Below are 11,289 nucleotides of genomic sequence, written 5' to 3' on the forward strand. Positions count from 1 at the left end.
CGGCAGCACGGGGGGGGCACAGAGCCGGGTAGGGGCGTCCCCGAGCTCGGGGAGGGGGCCACGGGCATGCAGGGAGGGGGCAGAGCATCCCGGCAGCGGGCTGCCTCCTCCAGCACCGACGGCTCCCCACCTCCAGCCCAACTTTCTGCAGCGGGGGCGGCCCCAGGTTGTGTCCCCCCCCCTCCTCCACCACCACCCTCGGGCTGTGCCACCCTCCCCCGTCTCTGCTCCATCCCACCCCCTCTTTCGGCTCCCCCCTTCGCCTCCCCCCCCCCCCGGCCGGGAGCCCCGTCCCTCCTCCCCGGGGGGGCGGCCCCGCTCCCCGCCCGCCGCCGGAGGGAAGCGGCGGAGCCCGGGGGGCGCTCCCGGCTCGGGGGGCGGCCCGGGCGGCTGCAGCCGGAGCACCGGGGCTGCTCATGCCTCCAGCAGCCGGAGAGCAGTCCCTGGAGCCGCAGGTAAGCATTGCCAAGGGGAGAAGGGAGCAGCCAGTGGGGCCGGGGGGAGCCTAAGGGGCTGGGAGAGTGGGGGGGAGAGGCAGGGAGGGCTGGGGACGGGGCAGAGGGAGGCTTGGCAAAACGCACCCCGCTTTTTGAGGGCTCCTCCGCTCTCTGGGATGAACGAGGTTGCGGAGAGCTCGGTCCCGTTTGCAGGTCCCTCGGAGCAAGCAGCCAGCCCCCCTCTGCCCTCTCTGCCCCCCCCCTGCCCTCCGCACCCGGCTCTGGCTGCTGGAGAGCCGAGAGGTCCCGGCCGGCTGGAGGGATGGGGGAGAGGAGCCGATGGCCGAGCGGAGGATGCGGTGCTTGGAGCAGGACATCCCTTAGCATGGCTTGAAAGGGAGGAGAAAGGCACCTGCGGGAGGGATGCGCAGGGACACGCCACCTGCTCGGGACTGCCTGAGCCCCACCGGGACTCCAGGAGGTGGCGGAGCCCCGGGTGCTCTCCCACCCGGCACACGGTGGGATGGGGGCACAGAAAGCCACGGGGAGCTGGGGCTGAGTGCATGAGGCTCCTTTGGGATAAAACACGAGAGAGAATCACAGGGTGTCGGACGTGCTCCAGGCTGGTCAGCAAGAGGTGGATGGTCAAGGTCAAAGTGGAGCCCTGGGAGTCACCATCCAGATGGGCTGGGAGTAGAACCGTGTGTCCTGGTGCCTCGCTGCCTTCCTACAGCTCCCAGCATCCGCAGTCCCATGCACAGCTCCTTCCCACCATGCCCAGACCCTTGTGCAGAAGAGCAAGGGAAGAACACCCCAGCTCAGGTGTTTTGACCTTGCACACTTGTGTTGGGGTAAACTAGAGACTTTTTATGATTCTGGAGGGGAGGAGACATGAGGGTCGCAGCAGGCAGCCAGTATGTAGGGTGCCAGGATCAGCCTGTTAGTGCTCGTGGTGGGAACTTTGGCTGCTGGGGGCCAGGGCTCGGTGGTGAGAGCAGATCTGCACTGCTGGCATGGGGAGCACTCACCAGGGACATTGCACGTGGGGATGGCACAGGAGCACTGGTGGGACAGGTCTCCCTGCAGCTCCTCTCCTGGACCTGCTCCACTTTGTGCAGTGAGAGGAGCTACTGCTGAGCTCCGTCTGACCCGGGGCTCTCTCCTGGAGGAGGTACCTGAGCCGAAGGCATCTTTGGTCATTTCATCTTTCCCTCAGCCTGGGAGCAGACACAGCCAGTGGTTAATTGCTCCTCAATTGCACTGGCTTTGAATCTGGCACGTCCCTGAAATCAGTTCAGTTTCAATGGATTTCAGAGGAGAGAGGAAGAGAAGGGAAATGTTTTGGTAACAATCCCTGGTTGCACCAGTACGCCAGCGCAGCAGTTGGAGTTTAGCCCCAAACACACCTGCCCGGGTGTGAACACGGCGGGGTTGGGCTGCACACCCTCCTCTGGCTCAAGTTGCTAAAAACTACTGATTTGGGAGCAAAACTGGGAGCATGTGACTTGCACGACTGCTCGTGTGAGAGGACCTGCTCAGCCAAAGTGAGTAATCTCCGAGCATAACAGAGCCTGAAATTTGCACGGGGAAAATAGTATTTAGCAAATATTTGGCAAAAGCAAGAGTGCTTTATGGGCTGTTTGTTTGCAAACTAAAAATAGGATCAAGTCATCAGGTAACATAACCACGGAGTGCTCTAGGATATGCTGGGCTGGGCTGAGCAGCAGTAAGAAAGTGACACTGACTGGAAAATATAGTTCCTAGAGATATTGATAGTGCTAAAAGTGGCAAGACATTATTCAATTTTGACTTCAGTTCATCAGTGCTTAGTACCGATGCAGCTAGTCAAAACAGAAAACTAATTTAGTGCAAGAAATTTGTTTTGATATGTCTCCTGTAGAGAAAAATCAATCACTCCAGGGCTGTGGGATTTTTGTTTGGTTGGTTTTGGGTGAAATGCACACCCTGAGAAATACCAAATGACAGAATTTAAGGAGGCAGAAGTTCCTATCTGAACTGAATCCTTTTGCTTTTTCCTAGGAGGTGGAATAGGGGGGTGGAGGAGGAGGAGGGAACACACCAAAGATTTTGTATATGAAATAAGATTTCTGTGCCATCTTCAAGCTGCTGCTTTTGTGCAAGAACATTATTGTAACTGTAAGAAGTTGAAGGAGGTCTTGGCATGATGCTGCATTTGCCTCCTCCTCACGCAGAGCCCTGCCTGGGTGTTTGTGCTATTTTGGAGCTGCTCTGCCAGGTCACACCAACTTTCACACCACCACCTCCCTCCTGTCCCGCTTCCACCAGCAGCTCCTTCCCTCCTGCTGCAGCAACCCTGGGCTCTGTCTGCTCCACTGCTGCAAATGCAAAGCCTGAGGCTCCCCTGCTTGCATCCAAGCAGGCAATGAACATTTATTCCCCAAAGGGCAGATTTATTAAAGACCAGTACAGCTTTTTTCCTCTTTGTTAGAGCAAATAGCTCCACTAACACCTCACAGTCCCCTCTGTGGGACAGGGGACAGACGTGAAGTTCTGCTGCTGTTGGATACTTCTTGAGTACTTACCCAGTTGTGTTTCTATCCATTACTACCAAGACCATGTATTTTAAAAGCAGATCTGTCTGGATTATCATTTTATATATTCCTGTTAGTTATTCTGTACCTGAAAGCAGTAATCTGCCTTTCTGTTGTGGTAATTCTCTTCACAGCAATTATGTTTGATGCTGCATTAGAGAGAGTTATGATTCCAGTGGTAAATAGGCAGCAAGATCAAATCTTGACTCACAAAATTAGGTTTCTTTATGTAATTACTTCTTGATCTTAGCTATATCCAGCTTTGAGTCAGGTACAACACACTTCATAGAGTTATTTTTGCTTTGCTATTGAAACCAGAGCCAGGAGGAATTTCTACCTTGATCCACCTGGACAGTTTTAAGGTTTGTTCTTCCTTGTGCTATGATGGTCCTTCAGTCACAAATGGGCTGCTGTGTGCTATTAGATGGATACCTGCTCTTGTGCCCAGTCAAAGCATGTTTGTTTAGGACACCTGCTAGAGAGGTTTTCACAAAGGCTAAATACCTTTTTTCCAGGCAGCATGGTTTGTACCATAACATCGCTGCTATTTCTTCTTTCTCTCTTTTCCTGAACGTGGACACAGGCAGTCAGCTTTGTCCAGCTGCCGAGGATGCTTTTTTTTTTTCTTCTTTTTTTTTTTTTTCAGGGTACTGCTCTGTAAATCAGAGGTTGGAATTATAGCACTGATAACTCTGGATCTACGTTTTTTTTTGTTTGTTTTGTTTTGTTTTGTTTTGTTTTTTCTCTGTTCTTTTTAGTTCATATGCTTTAAGCATAAAGCACATAATTTATGAAGTGTTCCAGTGGAATATCTTGGAGATCAAACACCAAAAGGGAAAAAAAATCTGGATGAGAAGTTCCCTAGAGTTGTTTTATTTTATTTTTTCTTTTTATTAATCTGTTAATAAAGAATACCAAAACAAGATATCATTATATCATTCAGCATGCCTTAATTATATTTAGTCACCTTTTGTAGAGGTTCATGGCCATTGACTGCTGTAGTGGCAATATAAGTTCAGACAAAATTGTGCTGGTAAGGGGCAAGCTGTCAGCTACGCAGGGGGGGAAATCACCTCTGCTCATCAAAGACAGCCAGTAAAATGTGCTTTTGTGGCTGTTCAGGTTTTGTTGTTGTTGTTGTTGCTGCCATGCTCTGATAAACCCCAGAATATCTGTGGCTACGAGGTAAAGGCAACATGGTTTAAAAGGCTTAGTGGAGGAAGCTCTGACATGGGCTCAGTTTTCAGGTCTGGATGACACTTACCACATCACAACCCCTGCCAGTGTATGGGAAACATTCACACGATGTCAGATCCTTGCCAGCAATGCCAACCCGAGGGCTGTCACCAGCTGAGGAGATCAAAGACTGCATGAGAGCCATGGCAAATGTATTTCTTTCTGAATCCACCTGCTCTTGAAAAGTGCAAAATTCTACCTTTACTTGAGAATAAAGGTTAATGTTCACACTAAACAAAGAGAAAAAAAGGCAAAATAATGAAGAAATAGACTGACATACTGTTGAGGTACTGCTGACCCTTGGGGACAGCACAGCAGCAGCAGGATATCATCACAGCTGCTGTTGGAGGAGGCTGGGAAAACTGCCCCCCCTGCATGGAAGGTGCGCAAAGGTCCTTCCAGCAAATCCTTCTGGTGAATCAGGGTTGCCAGTAGTGGATGGCTGGAAGAGCCTGAGGGCCTTGGCATGCAGGGATTTGGCTCATTAGGTTATGTTTGGGGTGAGAAGCAATTGGAGGGCATTGAACAAAGGAAGTCCTCGTCCTCACCGCCCCTCTTAAGGCTTAAAATCTGAATGTGGTGGAAGGTGCAACAGGCTTGAAGAAGTTGCTGTGCAATTTCTCTAGTCAACTCTTTTCAATGATATCTACTGTGAGGAAAAGGAAGTAACTTCAGAAGAAACACATCCATCCTCATTTTTTAACAAGTGCTGGGATGAGAGCTGAACAGCGCTGCAGTTCCTGACCTTCCCCATTGAATGGAGCACTGCTTCTCTTTACTGTCCTGCTACTTTTGCAGTCCCAGAACAAAAATGTTGCTTTTTGGCCCAGACTGAATATTGCAGAGCTGGTCTGGGCTACTCTTGGGAAGAAGTGCCTTCCTAGGCTCAGCACATACTCAGTTCTAAAGACACAGTTCCATGAATGTGAGCTTATAAACACCAATTGCCTCATCCCACCACACATTTCCTTTCTTCTTTAGTATCTATAAAGATACTAGCTAACCAGCTGGGTCATACTGCATCCGACCTGCAGGAAAAGGCAATCACTCTTCCCAAGATCAAAACCCTGACAGCCCAGGAGGAGTGCAGCGCTGCACTCCTCCCAGATAATCTGAGTTTTAATACAAATTTGTATTTTAAAATTACTGTCAGAAAAGAATTTTTGAAGCCTGCTCTTTGGCCAGGACTGCAGTTTGCCTTTTCTTACATAATCCCCAAGTCCAGTCCTAGTTAATTCCCAAGGAGCGTGGTTTGAGCCGACCTCTCCCTGCAGTGTGCTATCAGGCACTGCAATGGCTCTTGCAGCACGCCCATGGCAGCAGCACCCAGACCCCAAACACCATGGTAGTTTATTTAGAACCTGCAGATCCTCCCCTCATTTCTCATCTCCATCGTTGAGCCAGCATTTGTTTGAGCTCTGGCAGCTCTCAGCTTTACTATCCAAGCCACCCTGGATTTCAGATTTCTCTGGTACATCTCCTCCTAGCCACGGAGTTACATGTGAGACACCTACTCCCCATCTGCACATTTCCAAATCAGAACAGCATATTTATGATTACTACTGGTAGCTGGAGGTACTTCTGCTCTCACCCACTGCAGTTTTTCTCACCCGAAGAGAAAGCACAGTAACCAGCTCATGGAGGTGTTTTCTTTCTTCCTGGAAATAAATCTTTTTGTATGCTTACATGATACTGAATTTTGCTTTTGCTTAAAGACATAGGTGCAACGTAGGCTGGGTGTTTTTGCTATAATTTTGAATCCAGATTCAGGTCCACATCCTCCTTGAGCAGCTTCACCAGTGAACGCTGCCCAAACTTGGGAGAGATCTTGGGCCAGATTGGGATTGTGAATTTTTTTTACTACTCTTCTATCCTTTATGTTACTTTTTTTTTTTTTTTTATAGCAAAAAGCTTTGACTCCTTTACAGCAGAAAGCTTTATAAACACCTACTTAGACCATGCTCAGACAAAGAACCAATAAATATCCTTGTGAATCAAGCATGCCACAGAAACAGAGCTTTGGAGATTTTCAAACCTTTTCAGGCTGTCTAACAAAAACTACATATTCCTTCACCGAATCAGTTCAGCTCTCTGTATCGTCAGAGGCTTCCCACTACATTTTGGCTTTCATGTGGAAGAAAGGTGTTTCTTAGATAAAAAGCACACTTCTGGGTGAGAGGAGAGGGATTCAGAAACACTAACAGAAGCATAATCTTGAGAGACAGAAAAGAAACAGCTTGTTCCTTTCCCCTGCGGAGTCTTCACATCTGTGTGCACATGGCCTGACCTGATGGAAAAGTGTTCTCAGAAGTGGTCGCTTCCATCTTGGCGTTCATTGATTTCTGTATAGGGTTTTGTCAGTTGTTACGGAGGGTTTTGTCTCCCCACCTACACAGCTGCCGATGTTCTCTGGGGGGTTTTCAATTGGTTCCGCCAGGCAGCAAGTGGCATTTGAATATATCAACTGAGACTGTTTCTATGTAAACAGGGAGACCTGTGAAACATTGCAGTGGAGCTTCGCATGCAAAAAGCCAGGAACTATCTTTGGCTCTGGATTTTGAAAGCCCCCAGCACTTGTTCAGGAGCGAGACAGGGCTGAGTCAGTCCCTGAGCCTCTCCAGGCACCCTCGGCTAAGTGAGAGCAGAATCACACCACTCTGGACTTTAAAGCTTTTGGCGCTAACACCAGGGCTGTGCTTTCAGCCAGTTTTATTTGTATGCACTGTGTGGTCTAAATCTTTCAAAATTATTTTCTAAATCATTTTCTATGTCAGTATTTAGAGAGAAAAAATAAGAGGGGAGGTGGGTTCTGGATTTGTGTGTTTTTTGCCCAAGATGGGAAGTTGAGGATATTCCCCCCATCCCTTGACTGCACATAAGAGGAACATGTGTATACAACAGGCTGCGAGACAGTCAAACAGCAAAGTTTGCTCACCAAGTGGCACAAGAGGCATGCAAGAATTTACCTTTCTCATCAGCAGAGGAAGGACTGGCCTCATTACCATCAGGCTTTGGACCCGAACAGCCCACATGCTAGGGCAGTCAGACTCCTTCGCTGCAGGAAAGCTTCTGTCTCTGCCTGTGAAGTGTGATGGCCATCACCTTCTTCACTTACATTTCCCAGTGGGATGCGTGCTGTGTTACTGCACAGAGCTCCTGAAAATTAAAGAGATACCATTAGCTATTGGGATGAGCACTCAGGCTCTCTCATTGTGGGATTCCTTTGTTCAGGCCTTGATCTCATCACGTGTGCTAACTGCATAATTCAAACACAAATTCTGGCTACAGATAGAAAATTAAATGATGTGTAAAACTTAGTCTACTTTGAACTCACTTTTTCTGTCTCTTTTTCTTTTTTTTTTTCCTTTTTTTCTTTTTTTTTTTTTTCTTTTTCTTTTTAGGAACAAGATGCCTGTGAAGTTTAATGTCTCTTAGCCCTAGAAGAAAAACTGAGGAGTAAAAGTTATGGATCCTTTATACTTTCCCAACACATTGAGTATGGACGGTAGTTCCAGTGAGCTGAATTCCTCACTGCTGACAAATGTGACAGAGAATGGGACACTCTCAGAGCAGCCTCCATTCAAATACATCCACAAAGTCCTGATTCCCATCTTCTACATCCTTGTATGCGCAGTCGGACTCAGTGGCAACACATTGGTCATTTATGTGGTTTTGCGCTATGCCAAGATGAAGACTGTCACCAACATTTACATCTTGAATTTGGCTATTGCTGACGTCCTCTTCATGCTGGGCCTGCCCTTCCTGGCCACCCAGAATGCCATCTCCTACTGGCCCTTTGGCTCCTTCCTCTGCAGGCTGGTTATGACTGTAGATGGTATTAACCAGTTCACTAGTATTTTTTGTTTGACTGTGATGAGCATGGACCGCTACCTGGCAGTAGTTCATCCCATTAAATCAACCAAGTGGAGACGTCCCAGGGTGGCCAAGCTCATCAGTATGACTGTCTGGACATTCTCGTTCCTGGTGGTGCTTCCAGTCTTCATCTTTTCAGATGTGCAGGAAGACTTTCACACCTGCAACATGAACTGGCCAGAGCCTGTCAACATCTGGTCGGCAGCATTCATCATTTACACGTCGGTCCTAGGGTTTTTTGGTCCTTTGTTGGTGATCTGTCTGTGCTACTTGCTGATTGTGATTAAAGTCAAATCTTCAGGGATCCGAGTTGGGTCTACAAGGCGCAGGAGATCAGAGAGGAAGGTGACCAGGATGGTGGTGATCATCGTGGTCGTCTTTGTGTTTTGCTGGCTCCCATTTTACATGATGAACATTGTCAATTTGATATTTATACTGCCAGAAGACCCTGTGCTGGTAGGGGTGTACTTCTTCGTGGTGGTCCTGTCCTATGCAAACAGCTGTGCCAACCCCATTCTTTATGGATTTCTTTCTGACAACTTCAAGCAGAGTTTTCAGAAAGTCCTTTGCCTCCGAAAGGGCAATGGTGTAGAGGATGGTGACCCCATTGAACACAGGCAAGAGAACAGCAGTCGCCTGCAGGAATCCATGTTAACCCAGAGAAATATTGAATTCAATGGACATATGCAGACTAGCAAGGTGTAAGGGAATGGTTTGGGACTGCAAAACACTTGTAGACCTGGAGAACTTGGGGACATAAAGGAGAGATGAAATCATAACAAAGCTAAAACCCGGAGGCCCACAAGCTCAAATAAATGTACATAGACTTCTCTTCACTCCCCTCCCTTTCCCAGCTAAAAGTGTTATGGATTATACTGGGCTGCGTAAAGTTCGTACGGTGTTTTAGCTAAGGCAGTCAGACGTGTTACCACTTTCTGTACCCTAGAGAACTGATCTACTGGTACCCACTGCTGGCTTTGTACTTCTTCTCTGGTGATGCAAAACAACACAAAACCTGTTCTAACTACCTTGTTAAGCTGAGTTCATGGCTGCTTTGCACTGCCAGGATCAGCTCAAAACAGAAAACAGCTCAGATAATTTGGCTGGAAATGTCTTTGAAAGTCTTCAAGGGGATCTTTTGAAAGAAAAACACTACATTGTAATAGAGGTTCCATACAAAAAAGGTCACAGCACTGATCTTGAAATTATGTATAATCCATGGCTTTAGAGTGCTGTGAAGTCCATTTACACTGTTTTACTGTTATTGATCCATATAAGAATCTCAAAGTATTTGGGAATCTTTCAAACAGGAAGAAAGAATAAAAACAAAACTAGGAGAAAAATGCTGGAAGAATTCAATGTATTCATGATACTTTCACATTCTAAACCAAACTGCATATAAAATGTAATGTAACCACTTTATTATCATGTAAGTGACAATGATTGTGAAGTGCTGGAAAGCTGTTGTGTATATTTATTGGTTCTGAATGTAAGTATGGACTTGAATTTAAATTGTATTTTCAGAAATTAAAACAAGTTCAATCCCCTTCTGACTATCCATGTCATAGCTTCTCTAAGCAATGTCAGACATGGCACAAAAAAAAAAAATATATATCATCTGAGACTTTAAAACTTACCTTATCATAGATGCAATACAGTTCAGTGTGATAGGGCCAATATGGGGATCTGTGGGGCTCTGCAAGAGCATATAGCAGGACAGAGGGAGCAAGGAGCAGTATCCAGACCTGACACCTCCCTTGTACCCCACCCAAAGCACTTGCATTGTAAAGTGAGGAATCTTCCTGTGCTGAAAGGATGAAAACAAATTACAGGTTTGTTTTAATCCAGACAGAAACTATTTATTCTCTTAAGAAATTGCTTTCTGCCACTGCAGTCACCCACACAGGTCAAACAGCCCTTCTGTAAGGAAAATTATTTGTATATAATAGAAAGCAGGGCAGCAGAGGCAAAGGGGGGGCACATCAGCTGCCCTTCCAACCCCTGGTGGCCTTCTGTAGCATCTCTAGGGGACATGGCTGGGCCCTGGCACCAGCAGTAAATATCAGCCTGACATTTGTACAAGTAAGGCAGATTATTCAAATATCTCTAAACAAAGCACGACGCTGACATGGTCCGCCTCTAAACTACAACCCAGAGAAGGGCAGGTGAGAGTGATTAGAGAAAGCAAAACTGTGCTGTGTCCAAAAACCCCAGCCTGGGCTGAGAGGTAGGAGGTACTACAGGGAGGTCCCATGGTAGGACATAAGGCTGCTTTGATCTGTGCATAAGGAAAAGGCAGGCAAAGCAAAACGTGTTTTGCCCCATAGGATGACTCAGGGTGGGCAGCGCCTTCGCTCCCACCCCAGGGTGTTCCCTTTTGGCCAGCAGGGGAGAAGAGACTGCCTGTGTGCCCACCACCCCAAGGACTGAGCATAACAGGCAGGGCTGTAGCCACAGCCTGCTGCTGCTTGAGTGAAAACCTCTCAGGTCTGAGGTCTGCTTACTCCTGATGTGACTCTTTAGCATGAGCTCCCAGGATGGGCTGACATTCGGGCTTCTTGCAGCAGCAGGCTGTAGCCCACCTTCCATATACCTGTGCTATACCATGGACCTTCATTCAAAACCACAGCACAACCAGGTCTACATTGACTAATTAAGTCATGCAACATCTATTATTTCCGGAATTATCAGGCTGTTCCAGGCATAAATCATTTCTCTTATCAGTTCTTGAGACACATGGAGAAATTAGTACAGGCCTTTATGTCATCTGTGCCAACTCCATCTGCCTCCAGTTGATTAGCCAGAAGTTCTTCTCCAGTGACAGAATTAGAAAACCCATTTCAGTTCACAGATCAGTTTGCAAGCAGCAGTAATAATTAATGCTCTCATGAAGGGAGGGTGCCCTGTGTACACAGCATTGGTTGCTTGCTCTGCAGAGTATACCCAGGCCACCCTTTGTCCATCACCAGCCTCTGGAGCAGCTGAGCTTTTGAGCACAGGGAAAATTAACAGAGTGCGAAAAGCAGAGTGCTCACAATAGCAGTAAAGCTGAGCATGGCTAGTGGCTCTTATCGGTTATATGCTGTGTTAAGACTTGCTATGGAAGTAGCAAGACATAGTCGTGACGTGGAGGAGTGGCCAGGGAAGGCAGCAGCAAAGAGCTGAAATGC

General features: G+C 47.5%; 1 protein-coding gene across 1 annotated transcript; it reads left to right on the forward strand.

Moving 5' to 3' along the window:
- The first annotated feature begins 321 nt into the window (after positions 1–321).
- On the forward strand, positions 322–9,665 carry SSTR5 (somatostatin receptor 5). The gene is made up of 2 exons (XM_084537448.1): positions 322–455; positions 7,648–9,665. The coding sequence occupies exon 2, from the start codon at positions 7,712–7,714 to the stop codon at positions 8,822–8,824; it is 1,113 nt and encodes a 370-aa protein (XP_084393574.1). The 5' UTR covers positions 322–455; positions 7,648–7,711; the 3' UTR covers positions 8,825–9,665.
- Positions 9,666–11,289: the final 1,624 nt, after the last annotated feature.

The sequence above is a fragment of the Aythya ferina genome, assembly GCF_964211825.1.
Source record: "Aythya ferina genome assembly, chromosome: 15".
Taxonomy (NCBI): Eukaryota; Metazoa; Chordata; class Aves; order Anseriformes; family Anatidae; genus Aythya; species Aythya ferina.